The sequence below is a fragment of the Rhinopithecus roxellana genome, chromosome 16, assembly GCF_007565055.1.
Source record: "Rhinopithecus roxellana isolate Shanxi Qingling chromosome 16, ASM756505v1, whole genome shotgun sequence".
NCBI classification, from domain to species: Eukaryota; Metazoa; Chordata; class Mammalia; order Primates; family Cercopithecidae; genus Rhinopithecus; species Rhinopithecus roxellana.
Window position 1 is genome coordinate 18,353,026 of NC_044564.1, and position 23,396 is coordinate 18,376,421.

Here is a 23,396-nt window from a genome sequence, read left to right on the forward strand (position 1 = left end):
ACTCAAGGGAGGCAGCTTTGTTTCACAGATTATATTTTTTGCTAACACTATGTCTGAAATGATAGAACTTGAAAATGATAGAACTTGCATTGTTTTCCTTGTTGTAAAAGCAATTACATATTCCTTATCAAATGATGAAAAGTACAGAAATAGGAAAGAGAAGGGGGTGTAAAATAGTCTGAGCCCAGACTCTGATCAGACAGCTCAATGGTTGTGCGGTGTGCGGCCCTCGGCCTCCTGGAACACTGGCGCTCTGTGGGGGCACCAGCACCAGCCGTACAGGCCTGGTCCATAGTAGGTGCTCAGTTAATTATCTCTGGCATGTCATTGATGCCTACAACCCTTCTTCTAGACATCACCACTTTCTCTTCCTCCAGGCATTTTTTTCTATCTATTGCTATAATTTTTTTCTTTTTTTTTGAGATGGAGTTTCGCTTTTGTTGCCCAGGCTGGAGTGCAGTGGCGTGATCTTGGCTCACTGCAGCCTCTGCCTCCCAGGTTCAAGCGATTCTCCTGCTTCAGCCTCCTGAGTAGCTGGGATTACAGGCATGTGCCACCACACCTGGCTAATTTTTTTGTATTTTTAGTAGAGATGAGGTTTCACCATGTTGGCCAGGCTGGTTTCTATCTCCTGACCTCAGGTGATCTGCCTGCCTCAGCCTCGCAAAGTGCTGGGATTACAGGCATGAGCCACTGCGCACAGCCTATTGCTATGATTTTTAAACAGTTTTGTTGAAATATAGGCTGGGCACAGTGGCTTACACTTACAATCCCAATATTTTGGAAGGCTGAGGTAGGAGGATTGTTTGAGTCAGTGAGGGAGAAGTTCATGACCAGCCTGGGCAACATAGTGAGACTCTGTCTCAAAAAAATATTTTGTTTTTGAGACAGGGTCTTACTCTGCTGCCCAGGCTGGAGTGCAGTGGTGTGACCAATTAGCTGGGTGTCGTGGCATGTTCCTATGGTCCCAGCTACTCGGGAGGCTGAGGTGGGAGGATCGCCTGAGCCCAGGAGTTCAAGGCTGCAGTGAGCTATGATGGTGCCAGTGCAGTCCAGCTTGGGCAGCCCTGTCTCTACAAAAAGAAAAAGAAAAGATATAATTCACGTAGCATTTAAACTGGACAATTGAGTGGCTTTTGGTATATTCACAAAATTGTGTATCTATTATCACAATCAATTCTGGAGCATTTTTATCATCCCGAAAAGAAACCTCTGGTCCGGCATGGTGGCTCATACCTGTAATCTCAGTGCTTTGGAAGGCCCAGGTGGAGGAAAATTTCTTGAGCCCAGAAATTCAAGACCAGCCTGGGCAGCATAGTGAGACCCCCATCTCTGCAAAAAATTAAGAAGTTAGCTGGGTATGGTGGCGCACACCTGTAGGCCCAGCTATTCAGGAGGCTGAGGCAGTAGGATCCCTTGAGCCCGGAAGGCCAAGACTACAGTGAGCCATGATTGTGCCACTGCATTCCAGCTTCTGCAACAGAGTGAGACGGTGTCTCAACAACAACAAAGAAACCCCATGTACTTTGGCCGTTTCCTTCACATCCCTTCATTTCCCCCCAGCTCTAGGCAACCACAAATCTATTTTCTCTACATCTGGATTTGCCTGTCCTGGACGTTTCTAGAAATGGGATCACAGAATATGTGGCCTTTTGTGACTGCCTCCCTTCACATAGCAGGATGTTTCCAAGGTTTATCCGTGTTGCAGCGTGAATCACTGTTTTGTTTCTGTTGTATAGATGGACCACATTTTGTTTATTTGTTCATTAGTTGGTAGATATTTGGGTTGCTTCCATTTTTTGACTCCTATGAATAACGCTGCTATGAACATTCATTACAGGTTTTGGTGTGGATATTTGTTTTCATTTCTCTTGGGTATATACCTAGGAGTGAAACTGCGGGGTCACATGATAACTCCATGTTTAACTTTTTTTTTAAGATGGAGTCTCGCTCTGTCGCCCTGGCTGGCGTGCAGTGGCGCAATCTCGGCTCCACCTCCCAGGTTCAAACAATTCTCCCGCCTCAGCCTCCTAAGTAGCTGGGATGACAGGCGTGCGCCACCACACCTGGCTAATTTTTGTATTTTTTTTTGAGACGGAGTCTCACTTTGTCGCCTGGGCTGGAATGCAGTGGCCGGATCTCAGCTCACTGCAAGCTCCGCCTCCCAGGTTTACGCCATTCTCCTGCCTCAGCCTCCTGAGTAGCTGGGACTACAGGTGCCCGCCACCACGCCCAGCTAATTTTTTGCATTTTTAGTGGAGACAGGGTTTCACCGTGTTAGCCAGGATGGTCTCAATCTCCTGACCTTGTGATCCGCCCACCTCAGCCCCCTAAAGTGCTGGAATTACAGGCATGAGCCACCACACCCAGCCTAATTTCTGTATTTTTAGTGGAGATGGGGTTTCACCATGTTAGCCAGGCTGGTCTCGAACTCCTGACCTCAGATGATCCACCCACCTTGGCCTCCCAAAGTGCTGGGATTACAGGTATGAGCCACCACGCCCAGCCTCCATGTTTAACTTTTTAAGGAACCACCAAACTGTTTTCAAAGTGACTGCACTGTTTTTTGTTCTCATCAGCAGCCCATGAGGGTTCCCTTTTCTCCACATGTTCACCACCACTTGTTCCTGTCTTTTTGGTTATCCCCATCTTGGCGGGTGTAGGTGGCTTCTCATTGTTTTGATTTGCTTTTTTCTGATGGCTAAGGATGTTGAGCGTCTTTTCCCTTCTTATCCATTATTACATCTTATTCGGAGGAATGTCTATTCCGATGCCTTCTTTTGTAATTGAGTTGCTTGTGCTTTTATAAAGTTCTAAGGGTTTCTCATATTGTGGAGAAAGCCCCTTATCAGATGCGGTTGCAGATATTTTCTGTATTTTTTGTTATCCTGTGAGTTGTCTTTTCACTTTTATTTGTTTATTTATTTTTTATTCCGTATTTATTTATTTATTTTGAAATAGAGTCTTGCTCTGTCACCTAGGCTGGAGTGCAGTGGGGTGATCTCAGCTCACTGCAGCCTCTGCCTCCCAGGTTCAAGTGATTCTCCCGCCTCAGTCTCCTTATAATCTGGGATTACAGGCACCTGCCACCATGCCCAGCTAACTTCTGTATTTTTAGTAGAGACAGGGTTTCACCATGTTGGCCGGGCTGGTCTCGAACTCCCAACCCCAGGTGATCTGCCCGCCTTGCCCTCCCAAAGTGCTGGGGTTGCAGGCGTGAGCCACTGCCCCTGGCCTCACTTTTTTGCTGGTGCCCCCGGAAGCACAAAAGTTTTTTGAGGGTCAGTGTTATCTGTTTTTTCCTTTTGTTGAGTGTGCGTCTGGTGTCACATCTAAGAACCATTACCCTGGCCGCGCGTGGTAGCTCACACCTGTAATCCCAGCACTTTGGGAGGCCAAGGTGGGTGGATCACGAGGTCAGGAGATGGAGACCATACTGACCAACATGGTGAAACCCCATCTCTAATAAAAATACAAAAATTAGCTGGGCATGGTGGCGTGTGCCTGTAATCCCAGCTACTTGGGAGGCTGAGGCAGGAGAATCACTTGAAACAGGGATTCAGAGGCTATAGTGTGCCGAGATGGCGACACAGCACTGCAGCCTGGCGACAGATCGAGACTCTATCTCAAAAAAAAAAAAAAAAAAACCATTACCTTACTTGAGACCATTTCACAGAGACACAGATTTGTGCCAAAACTACAAGTCTCTGCTGGTCACACAGGGCGCGTCCGGGGCCTGCGGGAGAACCGAGCAAAGGGTCCTGTGGGCCTGGGGCTGCATCCCAGCTCTGCCAGGCTCTTGCTGGTCATGTGGACCACTTAACCTTGAGTTTGACCTGTGAAATGGGGTCCTAGTAATCCTGTCCTCAGAGGGACACTGTGAGACTGAACAATGAGGCACCTGGCCCCAGGTGGCACTCAGTGCATGGCTGCCATTTCCATCATTTCCATCCCTTTCCAAGCTCTTCTGACTGTTGCTCTCCAGCACCCTCAGCCCTCATCTTCACCCCGCGGGTCCAGTTACAGGTAGTTGCAGGCTCTGGCAGCCTTTGTGTAAAACAGAGTGGGGTTGGCTCATGCCTCCCCTCAGCGCTCAGCCCAGAAGCTCCTGGGGTTCAGGGAGGAATGCCCCCTCTTCCCTCCCCTGGCCTGGTGGCCCAAGGGTAGCGACAAGGTCATCAAGGCCACAGGATGCTGCGCACTCTTTTTTTTTTTTTTTTGAGATGGTGTCTCGCTCTGTCACCAGGCTGGAGTGCAGTGGCGGGATCTCAGCTCACTGCAACCTCCGCCTCCTGGGTTCAAGCGATTCTCCTACCTCAGCCTCCCGAGTAGCTGGGATTACAGGCGTTGCACCACCGTGCCCAGCTAATTTTTGTATTTTTAGTAGAGGCGGGGTTTTACCATGTTGGTAGGATGGTCTTGAACTCCTGATCTCATGATCCACCCACCTCGGCCTCCCAAAGTGCTGGAATTATAGGCGTGAGCCACTGCGCCCGGCCTTTTTTTTTTTTTTTCCTGAGACAGTTTCACTCTTGTTGCCCAGGCTAGAGTGCAATGGTGTGGTCTCAGATCACTGCAACCTCTGCCTCCAGGGTTCATGTGATTCTCCCGCCTCAGCCTCCCAAAGTGCTGGGATTACAGGTGAAAGCTGCTGCGCCCAGCCAATTTGTGTATATATATATATATATATATATATATATATATATATTTTTTTTTTTTTTTTTTTTTTTTTTTTGAGACGGAGTCTCGCTCTGTCGCCCGGGCTGGAGTGCAGTGGCCGGATCTCAGCTCACTGCAAGCTCCGCCTCCCGGGTTTACGCCATTCTCCTGTCCTCAGCCTCCCGAGTAGCTGGGACTACAGGCGCCCGCCACCTCACCCGGCTAGTTTTTTGTATTTTTTAGTAGAGACGGGGATTCACCATGTTAGCCAGGATGGTCTCGATCTTCTGACCTCGTGATCCGCCCGTCTCGGCCTCCCAAAGTGCTGGGATTACAGGCTTGAGCCACCGCGCCCGGCCAATTTGTGTATATTTTATGGTAGTAAATGGTAAAGACGATTATCTACATATATTTTATTGTTCGTCACATATCTTTTTCATAATTTTTTCAGTATCTCTAGGCTAAGGGGGTTCATCTCTGAGGTTTTTCAATTTGTCATAAATTTCCAAAAAATTATCCTATATATTTATTGAAAAAAATCTGGCCGGGCGCAGTGGCTCATACCTGTAGTCCCAACACCTTAGGAGACCAAGGTGGGAGCATCACTTGAGTCTAGGAATTCAAGACCACCCTGGGCAACATGGTGAGATCCTGTCTCTACAATAAATACAAAAATATTTGCCGGGCGTGGTGGTGGGCACCTGTAGCCCCAGCTACTTAGGAGGCTGAGTTGGGAGGATCGCCTGAGCCCGTGATCTCATCACTGCACTCTAGCCTGGGCCACAGAGCAAGACCCCGTCTCAAACAAAAAAAAAAACCCTATGTCGTTCAAGGGTCATGTGTATTATTAAAATTAATTTTGCCCATTACTTTGTGCTATTTATTGTGGTCTGTAGAAAACATTAAATGTTGACCGGGCGTGGTGGCTCACGCCTGTAATCCCAGCACTTTGAGAGGCCGAGGCGGGTGGACCATGAGGTCAGGAGTTCGAGACCAGCCTGGCCAAGATGGTGAAACCCCATCTCTACTAAAAATACAAAAATTAGCCGGGCATGGTGGCGCACGCCTGTAGTCCCAGCTACTCAGGAGGCTGAGGCAGGAGAATTACTTGAACCTGGGAGGCGGAGGTTGCGGTGAGCTGAGATTGTGCCATTGCACTCCAGCCTGGGCTGACAAGAGTGAAACTCCATCTAAAAAAAACAAACAAAAAAAACCATTAAATGTTGTGTGTGGCTTTCCACTGGACAGCACTGCTCTAGAGCCACACACACCTGGATTCAGTATGTCTCAGTGTGTGGCACCACTAGTTCCACACTGTGACCTCAGGGAAATAATTTCCCCGTTCTGAGCCTTGTCTTGGTTTCTTTATCTGTCAAGGGAAATAAGAATGTCTTTCTCCTAAGATCTCAGGGATGACTTAATAGAACTACAGTAGGCAACGCACTTCACACAAGACTGGCCCATGGTGGCCACCAGTAAGTGTAACTCTTAGAATAAATATTGTAATAATTACTTTTTTTTTTTTTTTGAGACGGATTCTTGCTCTGTTGCCCAGGCTGGAGTGCAGTGGTGCAATCTTGGCTTACTGCTACCTCTACTTCCTGGGTTCAAGCGATTCTCCTGCCTCAGTCTCCCAAGCAGCTGGAATTACAGGTGCACATCACCAAGCCCAGCTAATTTTTGTGCTTTTAGTAGAGACGGGATTTTACCAAATAGACCAGGCTGGTCTCAAACTCCTGACCTCAAGTGATCTGCCCGCCGTGGCTCCCCAGAGTGCTGGGATTACAGGCGTGAGCCACTGCGTCCAGCCGAGCTCAGGAGTTCAAGACCAGCCTGGGCAATATGGTGAAACCCTATCTCTACAAAAAATATAAAAATTAGCTGGGTGTGGTGGTGCGTGCCTGTGGTCCCAACTACTTAGGAGGGTGAGGTGGGAGAATTGACTGAACCTGGGAGTTGGAAGTGGCAGGGAGCCGAGATCACGCCACTGCATTCCAGCCTGGGCAACAGAACGAGACCCCATCTCAAAAAAGAAGAAAAAGAAAGGACAGTCCTGATGAAAATCCTGACTGCATTTGCACAAAACAGTAGAGTTAGTCTATTCCTTCCTGCCTTAAATCCTAGTGCTCACTTCTCTTCCTTACTAATAAATGTCCTTTGTGGCATTTTTTTCCAGAATAGGGCACTTTCATCTGCATTAGAAACCTATTCAGGCAGATATCCTTTCTCCTCAATTATTTTCTTTTTTAAAATTAAAAAACAAACAAACAAACAAAATATATATATATACGTTTGGAGACAGAGTTTCACTCTTGTTGCTCAGGCTGGAGTGCAATGGCACGCAATTGGCTCACTGCAACCTCCACCTCCCGGGTTCAAATGATTCTCCTGCCTCAGCCTCCCGTGTAGCTGGTATTACAGGCATGCGCCACCATGCCTGGCTAAGTTTTGTATTTTTAGTAGAGATGGGGTTTCGGCATGTTGGCCAGGCTGGTCTCAAACTCCTGACCTCAGGTGATACGCCTGCCTCGGCCTCCCAAAGTACTGGAATTACAGGTGTGAGCCACCACACCTGGCTTTTAGTTGTATTTTTTTTTTTTTTTTCTGAGACGGAGTCTGGCTCTGTTGCCCAGGCTGGAGTGCAGTGGCCTGATCTCAGCTCACTGCAAGCTCCGCCTCCCGGGTTTACGCCATTCTCCTGCCTCAGCCTCCCTAGTAGCTGGGACTACAGGTGCTGGCCACCTCGCCCGGCTAGTTTTTTGTATTTTTTAGTAGAGACGGGGTTTCACCGTGTTAGCCAGGATGGTCTCCATCTCCTGACCTAGTTATCCGCCTGTCTCGGCCTCCCAAAGTGCTGGGATTACAGGCTTGAGCCACCGTGCCCGGCAAGTTGTATTTTTAAATTTTAATCTTTTATTTATTTATTTTGAGAGCACATTGTGAAATGGCTAATTTTTGTATTTTTGGTTTTGCTGTGTTGCCAATGCTGATCTTAACCTCCTGGGCCCAAGTGATTCACCTGTCTCGGTCTCCCACAGTGCTGGGATTACTGGTATGAGCCATTGTGCCTGACCCAGTGATTTTCTTTCGTTTATTTATTTATTTTTTTTGAGACAGAGTCTCGCTCTGTCACCCAGGCTGGAGTGCAGTGGCGCCATTAAGACTCTCTGCAACCTCAACCTCCCTGGGCTCATGTGATCCTCCTACCTCAGCCTCCTGAGTAGCTGGGACTACAGGCACGTGCCACCACGCTGGCCTAATTTTTGTATTTTTTGTAGAGATGGAGTCTTTCCATGTTGCCTAGGCTGGTCTCAAACTTCTGGGCTCAAGGGATCCTCCTTCCTCCCGGGTTCACACCATTCTCCTGCCTCAGCCTCTTGAGTAGCTGGGTCTACGGGTGCCCGCCACCACGCCTGGCTAATTTTTTTTATTTTCAGTAGAGACGGGGTTTCACTGTGTTAGCCAGGATGGTCTCAATCTCCTGACCTCGTGACCTCGTGATCTGTCCGCCTCGGCCTGGCAAAGTACTGGGATTACAGGCATGAGCCACCGCGCCTGGCCCTTATGATTTATTTAATAAAATTTTCTTTTCTCTGGCTTAGTTTGGTGTAAAGATACAGAATATAATGCATAGAACATACAAAATATGTGTTAATCGACTATGTTCTCAGTAAGACTTATGGTCAACAATAGGTTATTAGTAGTTAATAACCTACTAATAACTCCCTCTACTCTTAGAGGGGTCAAAATTATATGTGGGCCAGGCGCGGTGGCTCACACCTCTAATCCCAGCACTTTGGGAGGCAGTCAGGAGGATTGCTTGAACCCATAAGTTTGAAACCAGCCTGGGCAATGTGGCAAAACCCTGTATCTACCAAAAATACACAGAAGTTAGCCAGGTATGGTGATGTATGCCTGTAGTCCTAGCCACTAGGGAGGCAGAGATGGGAGGATCACTTGAACTCAGGAGATTGTGGCTGTGGCTAGATGTGATTGTGCCACTGCACTGCGGGTTGGGTGACAGAACGAGACTCTGTCTCAAAAAAAAAAAAGAAAAGGTTTTTATGTAGATCTGCAACTATGTGGGCATAGGGGGAGTAAGTTACCCTAAGTCCACAATTTTCTTTCTTTTTTTTTTTTTTTGAGACAATCTCGTGCTGTTGCCCAGGCTAGAGTGCAACGGTGCGATCTCAGCTCACTGCTCGCTGCAACCTCTGCCTGCCAAGTTCAAGCGATTCTCCTGCCTCAGCCTCCTGAGTAGCTGGGATTATAGGCGTGCGCCACCATGCCCAGCTAATTTTTGTATTTTTAGTAGAGACAGGGTTTCAATGTGTTGGTCAGGTTGGTCTCGAACTCCTGACCTTGTGATCCGCCCACCTCGGCCTCCCAAAGTGCTGGGATTACAGGCGTGAGCCACCGTGCCCAGCAACCTAAGTCCACAATTTTTAAGGGTCATCTGTACTTTATGTAACCTGGTATATCCAGTATGTGATCATTTCAGCATGTAATCAACAGAAAAGATTCCTGGGACAGAAAGATTCCTGGGACAGTCTATGCTTTTTGGTACCGTGTTTGAAATCTGTTGTGCGTTTTACATTCTGGGACTCTCCAGGTTTCCAGTGCTCAGCTGCCACACGTGGCTGTTGGCTCCTCCATCGAGCAGTGATGATCTGGAGCCTGTGGGCTTAGCTGCTGGGTCCTAGAGCTCCTCCTCTTTCCCCAGGGACCTAGGGGTGAGGGAAGGGGCCATTTTCACTGGGAGCTTTGAGGGTCTGGGTTGAGGGTCCTTGTTTTTATGGCAGCCAGAGTCACAGCGGAAGGAGTTTGCAGAGAAGCTGGAGTCCCTGCTGCACCGCGCCTACCACCTGCAGGAGGAGTTCGGCTCCACCTTCCCCGCAGACAGCATGCTGCTAGACCTTGGTGAGCTGGGCCCAGCGCAGGCGGGGTGGACGTGGAGGGTGGCAGGGATGGAGGTGAGGAGAAGGTGCGAGAACTGGGGCGTGGTTCTCTCAGTGCATCTGATGAATTAGAATCCCCAGGGCTCTCCCACTTCACGTGATCCAGCACCTTATGGCACAGATGGGGAAACTGAGGTGTTCCCTTCTCCATGGCAGGCTGGAGCAGAGCTGAGGTGAGGCCCCGGGAGTCCCCAGCGAGTGCACCTGGCTCCATGCCCTTGGGTGCAGCCTTGGGGTTCATGTGGCAGCATCTCCCTGATGGCTCTCCCAGGCCTCCACTTTGAGTCCCTTCCCGTGGCTCAAACTGGGTGGGTGGATGGGGTGACTCACAGGAGGTTCACTCTGAGCAGGCCAATGGCCAAGGACAGAAGTTCTGTTGTTGAGTGTGTTGAGGTGAAATGATGTGACATGCTGAGGGGGAACCAAGTTGTTCTGCCAAACAGCCACTGTCCTCTTCAGATCCTGCGGTGAATGACACCCCGGCCCCTCCCTGTGCACTCAGCCCTGTGGGACCCTCAGACTCCCGAGGGTCTGGCTCCCTGGCTCTGCCAGTGGGGACACAGAACCGGAGTGGGTCGGCTGAGCCACGTACCCTGCCCTGGCTTCTCCCCACGTGCTCTGGGTGTGGCTTCCCTGTTGGAGGAATCTGCCTCCTGTGGCCTCGCTACATGGCAGAAAGGACTGGGGGACCTTTAGGACGGCCCACTGCAGGTCTGTGGCCTTTGCTTACTTGCTTGACAATCCTTTCCTGAGCACCCTTGGAGGTCCACACCCCTCAGCCCTTGGGCAAGCAGGGAGAGGAACTCCAGGTTAGTGGCTGTGGACTCGCTTGAGCCCTTGGTATCAATGGCTGAGTTTCAGCGTGTCAGAGGAGAGAGGCGATTTCCCCGGGGCCACACAGTACAAGGTCCTCCCCCTGCAGAGCTTGGGGGCCTTCGGGTCTCAGGTCCAGCGGTGCAACCTGTGAGCTTGGCAGAGCTGCTCACCAGCCGAGGGCTCACACCTGAGGCTGATAACCTCCGAGGATGTCGTGGGTATTGAAGGAGGCCACTCACTGAGACGAGGAGTCCACTGTCTTCATGCAGAAGCGCTTGGCATGTCAGAGCTTTGCCACTGAGCGTGGGAATCACAGGTCCCGGACGACGCCTCCCCTGGGCCTGGTGGGGGGCTTTGTGTACCGGGATTCCAGCCGAGCACCGTGCTGGAGTCTCAGCCCGCTCTCTCTTGCTGCTCTTCCCAGAGAGGACCCTCATGCTGCCCCTGACCGAGGGCTCACTGCGGCTGCGGGCAGACGATGAGGACAGCCTGACTTCAGAGGATTCCTTCTTCTCTGCCACCGAGGTGACTGGGGGTAGGGACCAAGCCTGGGGTGGGGTGAAGGCTGGGCCTCCTCTGCAGGCCCACAGGGCCAGCACTGGGTCATGGGAAACTGGAGGCATTTTCTCCGACGGGAGCAGAATTTGGACGCTCTCACGGGCCTCCTCGAAGCTGTTGGAGATGGGGGGTGCTGAGAAATCAGGGGCCGTTGTCCTGTGGGTGAGAGCAGGGGTTCTGTCCCGAAGGGCTCCAGCCCGTGCTGGCACTTCTCCAGGCCGCTGTGCCCATTGCTTGGCCTCAGTCTCCTGCCATGGGCACATGGATCAGGCACTGTGTCCTTCCCTGGGACTGGAGGACGTGCGCTTTGTGTCCTTTAGATGGCCTTTTTGGGAAGGACCCCTGGAGATGGGGATGCTGAGGGCTGGAGCTCGGCTCGAACTGGGGCCTCCTGGCCAGTGTTTCCTCTGACATCCCCTCAGAGAGGTTAGCAGTGGGCAGGCCCCTGGGGTGGCCGCTGTGGCCAACCAACAGGCAGGTGCGCTCGCGCTGTGGTGTGCTGCTCACACGGGCTCCCCGGTCTCTTCCTCTGCACCCTCCCCCAGCTCTTTGAGTCCCTGCAGACCGGGGATTACCCGATCCCACTCTCCAGACCCGCTGCTGCCTACGAGGAGGCCCTGCAGCTGGTGAAGGAGGGGAAAGTGCTCTGCCGGACCCTCAGGTGAGCGGGTGTGGAGGGAGGGAGGGAGCAGGAGGTGGTGGGTGATCCTGGCCCTTACGGGAGGTGGAGAAGCCAGCGGTGCTTGGCGAGGACTCGGCCTGAGTGAGTCCAGGCTGCCTGAGCGCCATGGTGAGCTGGTGACAGCGCCTCCCCCAGCTGCAGAGGGCCTGGATGGACCCATACTGGCAGGTCTCGTACCAATAATGACAGTAACAAATGAACATAATTAATAAAGAACAATAGTTACTACCTTTTCTAAATTCTAAGAGGGTGTTTGCTTCTACAGCACATACACTAAAAAAAATTGGAATGATACAGAGATTAGCGTGGTCCCGGCATAAGGATAACACGCAGATTTACCAAGTATTCCATATAAAAACAAAAGTAAATTCTCGGGGGGTTACAGCCACAGCCACACAGGGGGCACTGGCTCTAAGTGCAGTGTCTGGACCCAGCCCCTCCGTAGGAGAGGTCAGGAACCCAGGCTGTGGGGACAGACAGGCCCAGACTCCCTCCAAATTCTGCCACCCTGAACAAGTCACTTAATTTCTCTTTTTTTTTTTTTTTTTTTTGAGACGGAGTCTCGCTCTGTCGCCCAGGCTGGAGTGCAGTGGCCGGATCTCAGCTCACTGCAAGCTCCGCCTCCCGGGTTCACGCCATTCTCCTGCCTCAGCCTCCCGAGTAGCTGGGACTACAGGCGCCCGCCAGGTCGCCCGGCTAGTTTTTTGTATTTTTAGTAGAGACGGGGTTTCACCATGTTAGCCAGGATGGTCTCGATCTCCTGACCTCGTGATCCGCCCGTCTCGGCCTCCCAAAGTGCTGGGATTACAGGCTTGAGCCACCGCGCCCGGCCCACCATCTTATATTAACTTTTTTGTATGATAAGAGACTGAGAACTTGAATTTTTTTTTATTTTTTTTATTTTTTATTTTATTTTATTTTTTTAGTAGAGATGGGGGTTTCACTGTGTTGGCCAGACTGGTCTCAAACTCCTGACCCCAAGTGATCCACCTGCCTCGGCCTCCCAAAGTGCTATGACTGCAGGCATGAGCCTCCGCGCCCGGCCTGAGAACTTGGCTTTTTGGTCATGGCTTGCAGATTTCAGTATATATGTTTAAAAGTTAATCTGGAGCTGGGCAGGGTGACTCATGCTTATAATCCCAGTACTTTGGGAGGTCGAGGCAGGCAGATCACCTGAGGTCAGGAGTTTGAGACCAACCTGGCCAATATGGTGTAAACCCCATCTCTACTAAAAATATAAAAATTAGCTGGGCGTGGTGGCACATACCTGTAGTCCCAGCTACTTAGGAGGCTGAGACAGGAGGATCGCTTGAACCCAGGAGGGAGAGGTTGCAGTGAGTGGAGATCATGCCACTGCACTCCAGCCTGGGCAACAGAGCAAGACTCCATCTCAAAAAAAAAAAAAAATAGCTGAGCTGGGCACCGTGGCTCATGCCTGTAATCCCAGCAATTTGGGAGGCAGAAACAGGCAGATCACTTGAGGTCAGGAGTTCAAGACCAACCTGGTTAACATGGTGAAACCCCGTCTCTACTAAAAATACAAAAATTAGCCAGGCATGGTGGTGCATGCCTGTAATCCCAGCTACTCGGGAGGCTGAGGCAGGAGAATTACTTGAACCTGGGAGGCAGAGGTTGCAGTGAGCTGAGATTGTACCATTGCACTCCAGCCTGAGCGACAGAATGAGACTCTGTCTAAAAAAAAAAAAAAAGTTCGCCGGGCATGGTGGCTCACACCTGTAATCCCAGCACTTTGGGAGGCCATGGTAGGCGGATCACGAGGTCAGGAGATCAAGACCATCCTGGCTAACATGGTGAAAACCCGTCTCTACTAAAAATACAGAAAAATTAGCCAGGTGTGGTAGTGGGCGCCTGTAGTCCCAGCTACTCGGGAGGCTGAATCAGGAGAATGGCGTCAACCCGGAGGCAGAGCTTTTAGTGAGCCGAGATCGCGCCACCACACTCCAGCCTGGGCGACAGACTCTATCTCAAAAAAAATAAAAAAGTTCACCGACCAGAAATGAATTAGACACTGGCTGAAGTGATCCGGGTGATCCGCCACATCTGCCGTCAGGAGGCAGTTTGGCCATTTTGGTTCTTTGCCAGTGAAGTGTGGGGCTGGTTGTGGCCTAAGGCGGCCTCGGTCATCTCTGTACCCAGTGCCTTAGAGGCTGATACGTCCTCAGAGATCATCTAGGCAGCCTCGTCCTTTGGCCTGGGAAGACCAAAGCCTCGAGGGAGGCAGGCACCAGCCAAAGGCCACACTGCTGGGCTGAGGCAGGGCCAGGGCTGGAGCCAGAGCCTCCCACCTCCCCACCCAGGTGCCACCTGACCCCCCGGGGCATCGCTGGGCAGGGACCGGGTTGTGTGACGCCGTCTGTCCTCCCCTCAGGACGGAGCTGCTGGGCTGCTACAGCGACCAGGACTTTCTGGCCAAGCTGCACTGTGTGCGGCAGGCCTTTGAGGTGGGTGTGGCCTGGGGCTTCCTCGGGGTTGGGAGGCAAGGGGTAGTCAGGCTGGCCGTGGCTATGTGGCATGTACATGGCTTCCTGGTCCCTGGCCAGGCCTGCTCCCACACTGGGCTCCTGTGTGGCAGGTGGGCCACCTACTCGGCCTCTTCTGTGGCCCTCTCCGTGGGCTTGGAGGGATTGCCATGCCTGGCAGCTCACTCCCCTCCCTTCCTCCTTCCCTAGGGGCTTCTGGAAGATAAGAGTAACCAGCTTTTCTTCGGGAAAGTGGGCCGACAGATGGTGACAGGCCTGATGACCAAGGCTGAGAAGGTAGCAGGGAGTGGGGTAGGGGGGCAAATTATAAAATGCAAACCACCGAGGGTCCCCCTGAACCCCATCTGCCAGAACCCCTGTGCACAGGCTGATAGGTGTTCCTCCTACTCCGTGCTGTAGACTCTGCAACCATGGATGTTGTTATTCCGTTTCTAAGTCTTTGTGCCCTACTTACCATCCCGCAGTTTACTCTGGAGCGTAGCGGCATGTGGTGTCCTGGGTGTCCTTCTCTCCATGCCAGCACTGGGAGGGGTTTTCCCCGACTGTGGAGTGTCCCATTGCGTGGAGCGCGCCACACGAAGCCTCCATTGCCTGACGGATGGACACCTAGGCTGTCTGATGTTCACCATCACAGACGTCACTACTGTAATCTTCCTTATACAGCTCTCTTGTGAGGTTTTCTGTGTGGCAAAGCCCTGGATATGACATTTCTGGGTCCTTGACATTTAGAAGCCCGGCAGATATTGCTAGTATGCCCTCCAAAAGGCTTTCACAACTTACATCGCTGCCAGCAAATAAGGCTGTTTCCTTGCATCTCTAATTAATGATGAGGTTGCAGAATTTTTCTGATGATTGGTTACTCGTCTTTTTTGTTTTCCTTAACGGGTTTGAGCAAAGTTTTATGAACAGGTCGGACAGATTATTATTATTATTATTATTTTTTTGAGGCGGAATCTCGCTCTGTCGCCCAGGCTGGAGTGCAGTGGCCGGATCTCAGCTCACTGCAAGCTCCGCCTCCCGGGTTTACGCCATTCTCCTGCCTCAGCCTCCCAAGTAGCTGGGACTACAGGCGCCCGCCACCTCGCCTGGCTAGTTTTTGTATTTTTAGTAGAGACGGGGTTTCACCGTGTTAGCCAGGATGGTCTCGATCTCCTGACCTAGTGATCCGCCCGTCTCGGCCTCCCAAAGTGCTAGGATTACAGGCTTGAGCCACCACACCCGGCCCGGACAGATGACTCTAAAACACACATCTAACCTCACTAGCCAGCTACCTACAACCCTCGCTTGCGCCTGCTGCCCTTGGGCTGAAGGCCAAGCTCTGTTTGGTGGTTTGCTGCCCCGTGAGCTTCGTCCTGTCCAGCTGAAGGGTCTGCTTCTAGTGCACCAGACTTGCTGCCTGATCTGGGCTTTGCATATGCTGGTCTCTGCCCCAGGAACACTGTTGCGCAATCTTGTTGTTTTTTTTTTTTTTTTTTTTTGAGGCAGGGTTTCACTCCTGCCACCCAGGCTGGAGTGCAATGGCACGATCTCGTCTTACTGCAACCTCCACCTCCCAGGCTCAAGTGATCCTCCTACCTCAACCTCCTTAGTAGCTGGGGTTACAGGCATGCGTCACTGCGGCTGGCTAATTTTTGTATTTTTCGTAGAGACAGGGTTTTGCTATGTTGCCCAGGCTGATCTCAAACTCCTGATCTCAGGTGATCCACCCTCCTTGGCCTCCCAAAGTGCTGGGATTACAGATGTGAGCCACCACACCTGTCCTCAATCTTTTTTTTTTTTTTTTTAAACTTTATTGTGAAATGCACATAGTAGTGAGTGTAAAAAGTATAGGATTTGGCCAGGCATGGTGGCTCACGCTTGTAATCCCAGCACTTGAGAGCCTGAGATGGGAGAATTGCTTGAGGCCAGGAGTTCAAGGCTGCAGTGAGCCAATGATTGCACCACTGCTCTCCAGCCTGGTCAACAGAGTGAGACCCTGTCTCAAAAAAACAAAAACAAAAACCAAAAACAAACAAAAACACCCAAAAAGTGTAAGAATTTTTTTTTTTTTTTTTTGGGGACAGCGACTTTCTGTGTTGTCCAGGCTGGAGTACAGTGGCACGATCTTGACTCACTGCAACCTCTGCCTCCCAGGTTCAAGTGATTCTCCTGCCTTAGTCTCCCTCCCAAGTAACTGGGATTACAGGCGTGCGCCACCACACCCAGCTAATTTTTGTATTTTCAGTAGAGACAGGGTTTCACCATGTTTGCCAGGCTGGTCTCGAACTCCTGACCTCAGGTGATCCACCAACCTCAGCCTCCTAAAGTGCTGGGATTACAGGTGTGAGCCACCAGGCCCGGCCTATGTATAGGATTTAATGAAAGACAAACTCTGTATAACCAGCACCCAGGTTAAGAAGTAGGACATATACCAGTACCTGGAAGCCCCCACCCCACTTTTTCCTCTGTCCCCCTCCCTTCCCCCTTCCTTGGTCACTTGTTATCTGAGTACCCCCAGCCTTCTCTGTCCCCAGGAGGTCATCACCTGACTCATCGTCTGAAGCCCGAGAGAACCCTTGGGCTCACCGTGGCGGTGTGGCCTCACTACCCTGCCTCCTGCTCATGGGCTGCCTTGTCCTTCCTCCCCCTTTATTCAGTTAGCTTCATGAGGGCCAGGGCCAGAACTCTCCTGGCACAGGTGTGTGCGCCATCCAGGGCCTGGCATAGGGCAGGTACTGCATCAGCATTCCTCGGATATTCTCCCAGCAGCAGCTGTTTACCTGGCAGTGAGCTCAGTGTGTACTCAGTGGTTCTTCACTACGGAGAGTTCATTCGAGCCTCACTGCAATTTTGGCGGATGAGGACACTGAGCCCAGGAAGGGAAGGGGGCTTGTCCAGGGTACTGAGTATGTGAAGGGTAGACTGGATTTGAAGCCAGGTGGCCCGGACCCAGCCTGAGCCCTTAACTTGGTCGGTGGGCCTCCCCAGGAAGCAGGGTGAGTGAACAAGTGAAGGAGGGCTAAGGGGATGCCAGGGCCCCACCCTCTGGGCAGCTCCCTTTGCAACCTTCCCAGTATGGAACTTTGGTTTTATTAAGAAATGAAAGCCGTTTAGCAGCACCTGAGCACCACAGCCTGCACCGCGCCCTGGGACTGGAGCAGTCACTGAGGTGGCTCTGTGAGGACTGGGGCCAGGCCCTGGCCTGGGAAGATTCTAGCCCTGTGGGAGGCACTGAGGGACTGGGGTTGTAGCATCAGGCCACTCGCTCAACTTGGTGTCAGTGGGGCGACCACAAAACCTCATTGCGTATCAGTGTCCTCCTGTGGAAATGGGTGTGTCCTGGGGACCTTATGCGATGACATAGGGCATGCTCAGGTGTCAAGGACCAGCCCATATCTTCATCATTGTCACTGTTTACCGATGAGAAAACAGACTCAGGGCGGTTAAGGGACGGCCTAGGATCATCCTGGCAAAATCTCTTTAAAATGTAAATACTTTTCAAAACATTTGGGGCCATGTGCAGTGGCTTTGCCTATAATCTCAGCATTTTGGGAGGCCAAGGTGAGTGGATCACCTGAGGTCCAGACCAGCCTGGCCAACATGGAGAAACCCTGTCTCTACTAAAAATACAAAAATTAGCTGGGTGTGATGGCAGGCACCTGTAATCCCAGCTACTTGGGAGACTGAGGCAGGAGAATCACTTGAACCTGGAAGGCGGAGGCCGCAGTGAGCTGAGATCGCGCCACTGCACTCCAGCCAGGGCGACAAAGACTTAAAAAAAAAAGCCAGGTGTGGTGTGGCTCATGCCTGTAATCCCAGCACTTTGGGAGGCCAAGGCGGGCAGATCACGAGGTCAGGAGATCAAGACCATCCTGGCTAACACGGTGAGACCCCGTCTCTACTAAAAATACAAAAAAAGTAGGCAGGCATGGTGGTGGGCACCTGTAGTCCCAGCTTCTCAGGAGGGTGAGGCAGGAGAATGGTGTGAACCCAAGAGGCGGAGCTTGCAGTGAGCTGAGATCGCACTCCTGCACTCCAGCCTGGGCAACAGAGCGAGACTCCGTCTCAAAAAAAAAAAAAAAGTCACGAGTTAATCCATGCTGAGAACCAACCCTGACACTTAAGTGTTTTTCTACATCTGTAAATGCAGACCCACATCTGAAAAGAGCATCCCAAACCCCAGCTAACCCTCAGGGTCCTAGAGAGTGAAGGATGCATCATGTGTGCCGAGAGCCTCCGTGCTGTGCAGGGCGCTTTAAACACTGTTTGTTGAAGGCTTTGGTGCTGGACTGACTGCGTCACACACGAGCTCAGCAACTGCCCTAGAAGAGTCTCATCAGGGTGGGGCTGTAGCTTCTCCCCTTTCCCCGTTGAGGTCCAAGGTCACGGAGATTTGAGCCTTCAGCTGCCTGACTCTAATCCTCCCATTCTGTGTCCCTCCAAAGTGAGATCACACTGTCACACTAGGCACTCGTGGAAGGCAGCAGGCGCTCAGCAGAGGAGCTGGCTTGAGACCTGACTGGGTGCCCTGGTTCTCTGGAGAAGCACGCTGTGCTAAGTAGGAGACCCTTCTCTGCTACGTTTTCTCTGTGCCTGCTGCGTGGGGATGGGCCCCAGCCGTGCCTTGGCATGTCCCCCATCCACAGGCCAGCCTGTCCCTGCGGGTCTTGTCCAGTGACCAGGATGGGCCGTGCTTCTCCCCATAGAGCCCCAAAGGCTTCCTGGAGAGCTACGAGGAGATGCTGAGCTACGCCCTACGGCCCGAGACCTGGGCCACAACACGGCTGGAGCTGGAGGGCCGAGGGGTGAGTTGCTTTGTGCTGAACCCTAACATCCTGGGCTCCCCTGCATCTGAGCAGCAAGGGGATTCCTGTGCCAAGCTCTACCTCAGTTCCAAGCAGCTGAGACGGTTCCATCGCTGTTCACAGCCCCCAGTTCCTGCCCTACCCCAGGCCAAGGTGGAGGGAGGAATGGCCTCAGCTACACCCATTGCACAGCAGAGCGGGGAAGACGTGTCCCCCCAACGTGTGCTCATGCTTTAGCCCCCCAGCCTCAGTCTCCCCATCTGGAAAGTGGCCCCGAGGCTCCAGCAGTGCCCCCGTGCATGAGCCTCCCGGGGGCACCCTCTGCAGGTGGTATGCATGAGCTTCTTCGACATCGTGCTGGACTTTATCCTCATGGATGCCTTTGAGGACCTGGAGAACCCCCCGGCCTCGGTGCTCGCCGTCCTGCGGAACCGCTGGCTGTCAGACAGCTTCAAGGAGACGGTAGGTCGCTGCCCTGCTCCCAGACCCACGCTTGCTCACATCAGCCCATGCGGTTTCCTGGCTCCATTCCCTCTGTCCCTAGCACTGGCACCAGGGCTGGGCCCTCACCCCCTAGATCTGGGGCTGCCAGGCCTGGGAGACCACAGTTTGCTCTGGAGAAGCCTCCAGGGTGCCCCATTGCTGCCTGGTGCCCCAGTTTAGAACCAACGTGGTATGCGTTTTCTTCCTATTGAGTGGTTTCACTTCTGTGCTGATATGAATTCGATTCCATTTTAATGCATCCTGTTAAATCAAGTTAAAAGAGGGGAAAGCAAAACCAAAAAGATAAAAAGGCACAGAGCGAGAGACAGCCCAGCACAGGACCCCCAGCAAGGCAAGCAGTGACACTCCAGCAGCCGGGCTGTGCTGCCTGGACCCAGGCTTCTGCGAGGCGGTTTACAGGAGGGAACCATTGCTCCCACAACTACCAAATGATGTGGGAGTGCTGTGTTGTGCTCCTTTGCAGAAGAGGAGACTGAGGCTCAGAGAAGATCCAGCGGTAAGATTAGAGTCAAGATTCAAGTTTAGGTATGTCTGAGTCCAAAATCAGGAGGAAGCAGCAGAGCTTAGGCACCCAGCCCCATCTTCCTGCTTGGAGTGGGGTGAGCTGGGTTTAAAAGCTTGATCCTGGGCTGACAGAGGGTGAGGGGCTGTGGGCTAGGCCCATTTTGACAGCCAGAGGACATCCTATCTTTGATGTAGGCCTTGGCCACTGCTTGCTGGTCGGTCCTGAAAGCCAAGAGGAGGCTGCTGATGGTGAGTGACTGGGCAGGCCCAGGGGAGCATGAGCTGGGCTCTGAGGCAGCTTGGTGGGGAGCGGAGCTGGTGCAGGGCAGCCTCGTTGAGCCACTTGGACTTCACTGCGCATGGCCCTGGCCCCCTTCTTCCGCCGTAACCTCTCCCTGGGCCGGGAGCTCCCTGGAGGCGCATGTAGACCCACTTGTTCTCCTCCCCAGGCCCAGCACAGAGCAGGCCACTGGGGAGGAGAACGGACACTCTAGGGTGGTGGCCACAGGGCTGGCACCTGGCCTGGTGCAGGCATCTCAGTGGGGACAGGATACCCAGGAGCAAGCAGAGCACTGTCCCTCCTGCCCTTTCCCCGCCCCAGTCAGGCTGCTGTAATCTCCGCTCCCAGGCTGCGACTGGCTGCGCTATCAGGGCTGTGGTTTGTCGTTCCCCTCTGCGGCCAGGCTCTGCTGCCCAGCTGATATCAGCTGCCGGGGCCACGTGCTCCAGGCACTTCCCTCGGAGCCACCATGGCCCCACCTTGTGCAGTTCTCACAGCGGCCCACGGTTACCCTGTCTGCACAAGTGAGAATGGGCTTTGAAAGCTCGAGTCACTGCCCAGGGTCATCTAGCAGGAAAGCTAGGGCGACCTCTAAAGCCCAGCCCTTTATGCGACACCTGGGCCTGGTGCCCCAGCCTGGCCCCTCAGCCTTGTGCCCACCCGCAGGTGCCCGACGGCTTCATCTCCCATTTCTACTCCGTATCGGAGCATGTGAGCCCTGTCCTAGCCTTCGGCTTCCTTGGACCCAAGCCTCAGCTCGCTGAAGTCTGTGCTTTCTTCAAGGTAAACAGGGAGCAGTTCTCGTTCTTTCCTGACCCCTGCGCTGGGCACAGGCGTCCTGGGAGGTGCCAGGAATGGGGTGAGAGCCTGGGCCTAGGCCTGCTCCCAGAGAGAAGGCAGAGCCGGACCCACGTGGGTCCAGAGGAAGCAGCAACAGGGAGGAACCTGGGGATGGAGAGGACGGGCTGGGGCTCTGGTGGTGGAGAAGGGGACTTGGGGTGACCTGGAGGGCATCATGGTGGGCAGCGGCCTGCGCCAGGCCTGACACCAGCCCTGCTCCCCCAGCACCAGATTGTGCAGTACCTGAGGGACATGTTTGACCTGGACAATGTGCGCTACACGTCAGTGCCTGCGCTGGCAGATGACATCCTGCAGCTGTCCCGGCGCCGCAGCGAGATCCTGCTGGGGTACCTGGGGGTGCCCGTGGCCAGCAGTGCAGGCCTGAATGGGACGCTACCCCGAGAGAACGGCCCCCTGGGGGAGCTGCCATAGAGGTGGCACGGGCTGGGAGGCGGCGGAGAGCAGGCTTCTCCTCCCTTCCCTGGGTTGGTATCTGACAGCTGTGGTGGCTGAGGGCCAGTTGCCCCTGACCTTGCCCCACCCCCATCATCTGGGAGTCTCCAAGGCCTAGAGGGGAAATTTCCATGGAGAAGAATGGAACAGTCCCTGGGGGAAGCAGAGGCCAGGACCAGTGGGGCCTACAGGAGAGAAAGGCAGTGAGAGGGGAGTGTTGTGGAGAATTGGGATAGGCAGAGCTGGGATGCCCCAGGTGGGGGACTCCAAAACCTCCCATTGCCCCAGGGCTGCTGACAAGGGGGCTGGGAGGGTGGAAGTGAAGGATGTGGTGAAGGTCACAGTGTCCTGAGCTAGAAGCCACCTGTAGCTGCAAGGTCTCAGCATCCAGGCATCCGTCTGTCCTGTCCCCACCTTGGCCGCCTTCTCAGAGAGTTTGCAACTCCAGAGGAGGAGAGTGGGGCCACCTTGGTGGGCAGCAGGTCCGGGCCATCCAGAGGTGGGGCAGAGGTGGGCCTCCCACTCCTGTGCTCTCATCTGGGCAGGGACTGGACCCTTGACAAACCCAAGCACCAAACCAGGACACTGTCCTTTGACATTCCCTCGCCCTGCCAAAGATCGACATTTCTCCTCCACCTCTGTCACCACCAAAGATGGGCGGAGGTGGAGCTGGGCCCTCCTGCCCCCGCCCATCCCCCTTCTATGAGTCTGGACCTCCCTGGGCGGTGCTAGGCTCTGAGCTGGGGGATCTGATCAGGTGTCACTCAGGACCCTGTCATCCGTGGGCCCGGGGACCACGTTGGGGGAGGTCGAGAGGATGTATGTGGCCGGACCAGCTTCCCCACCCTCATTAGGACAAGAAACTGTCCAGCACTTTGCCTTCAGTTCAACGCACAAATGCTCCTGGGGCCTCACGGGGGCAGAGCCTCCCCTGGGCCTGCAGAGAGACTCCTGTTAGCAGCGATGTCCTCATGCCACAGGGTCCTGTCAGCCCGGCAGACTCACTTCTCAGTGTCTTCACCTGAGCAGGTGTCTGCGGCCCCAACGCGTTCTGCTGGGGCTCTGCCCTTTCCAGGTTAAGAGGCCTGCGGGAGAAACAGACACCCCTCCTGGGTTTCCACACTCAGGAGTCAGAGGACTGGCTCCTGTGACCAGGGCTCCTCTCCCCTGGAAGGGAAAGGGGTCTGGGGATGGGAGGGTGCACCACAGAGAGGAGATGATGCTGGGTGTGGCCATCTGCTGTGGGCCTCTTCCCAGACACAGATTCCATGGGCACTAACCAGCCTCCCAGGCTGATGCCCGGAGGCAGCCTCCGGGGCAGGAAGGACCCTGTGTTCCCCGCCCCCCTCTCCTGACATCCTGTTCATTTGCACTTACCCTGTGCTGTGAATGTAATGGTGGGCCTTGGCCCTGCCCACTCTGATTTGCATTTTCATTTTGTTTACACATCCGTGCACTGCCTGTAGCAGTCGATTGTCACAGTTTCGACTTTCGGATGGTAGAGTGTGTGCACTGACTGTGAGTCGAATAAACAATTGAAATGATTTCCTTCCACTTTGCCATGTTGTTGGTTATGTGCATGGCTGTTTACTTCTTGGGGCAGAGCAGGGCACCTGCTCTTTGGGGTGCCGTGGGTGAAGGTTCCAGGACAAAGGTCAGGAGAAGCCTGGTGGGGGCTGTGATCCTACTTGGGGCCACTTGGTTGCCTGACAGGGTCCAGCCATCCCTAGGCAGGGAGCCCTGTTGGTCAGCGGGGAAGGGTGGGGAGCAGCCAGTGCCATGCTCAAGGCCATGGATGCGAGGTGGGCAGCCTAGCTGTGGACCCCACTCAGGCACCATCTTAGGGAATTGGATTCT

General features: G+C 53.3%; 1 protein-coding gene and 1 non-coding gene across 4 annotated transcripts in view; both read left to right on the forward strand.

Moving 5' to 3' along the window:
* MIGA2 (mitoguardin 2) overlaps window positions 1-23,093 on the forward strand; it is a 37,110-nt gene extending 14,017 nt beyond the window's left edge. The window contains exons 7-17 of one of the 3 annotated variants that reach the window (XM_030919888.1): window positions 9,462-9,579; window positions 10,858-10,958; window positions 11,537-11,652; window positions 14,063-14,135; window positions 14,364-14,450; window positions 18,860-18,958; window positions 19,286-19,420; window positions 19,926-19,958; window positions 20,162-20,215; window positions 20,913-21,029; window positions 21,312-23,093. In XM_030919888.1, coding sequence (XP_030775748.1) covers window positions 9,462-9,579; window positions 10,858-10,958; window positions 11,537-11,652; window positions 14,063-14,135; window positions 14,364-14,450; window positions 18,860-18,958; window positions 19,286-19,420; window positions 19,926-19,958; window positions 20,162-20,215; window positions 20,913-21,029; window positions 21,312-21,518 — 1,140 coding nt within the window. In that variant the 3' untranslated portion in view covers window positions 21,519-23,093. Of the gene's footprint in view, window positions 1-9,461; window positions 9,580-10,857; window positions 10,959-11,536; window positions 11,653-14,062; window positions 14,136-14,363; window positions 14,451-18,859; window positions 18,959-19,081; window positions 19,257-19,285; window positions 19,421-19,925; window positions 19,959-20,161; window positions 20,216-20,912; window positions 21,030-21,311 lie in introns of those variants that run through there. The other 2 variants (XM_010360916.2, XM_030919889.1) reach the window with 2 other exon arrangements.
* Window positions 11,925-12,030, forward strand: LOC115894057. The gene has a single exon (XR_004054112.1). It is a non-coding gene; the product is annotated as a U6 spliceosomal RNA (small nuclear RNA).
* Window positions 23,094-23,396: the final 303 nt, after the last annotated feature.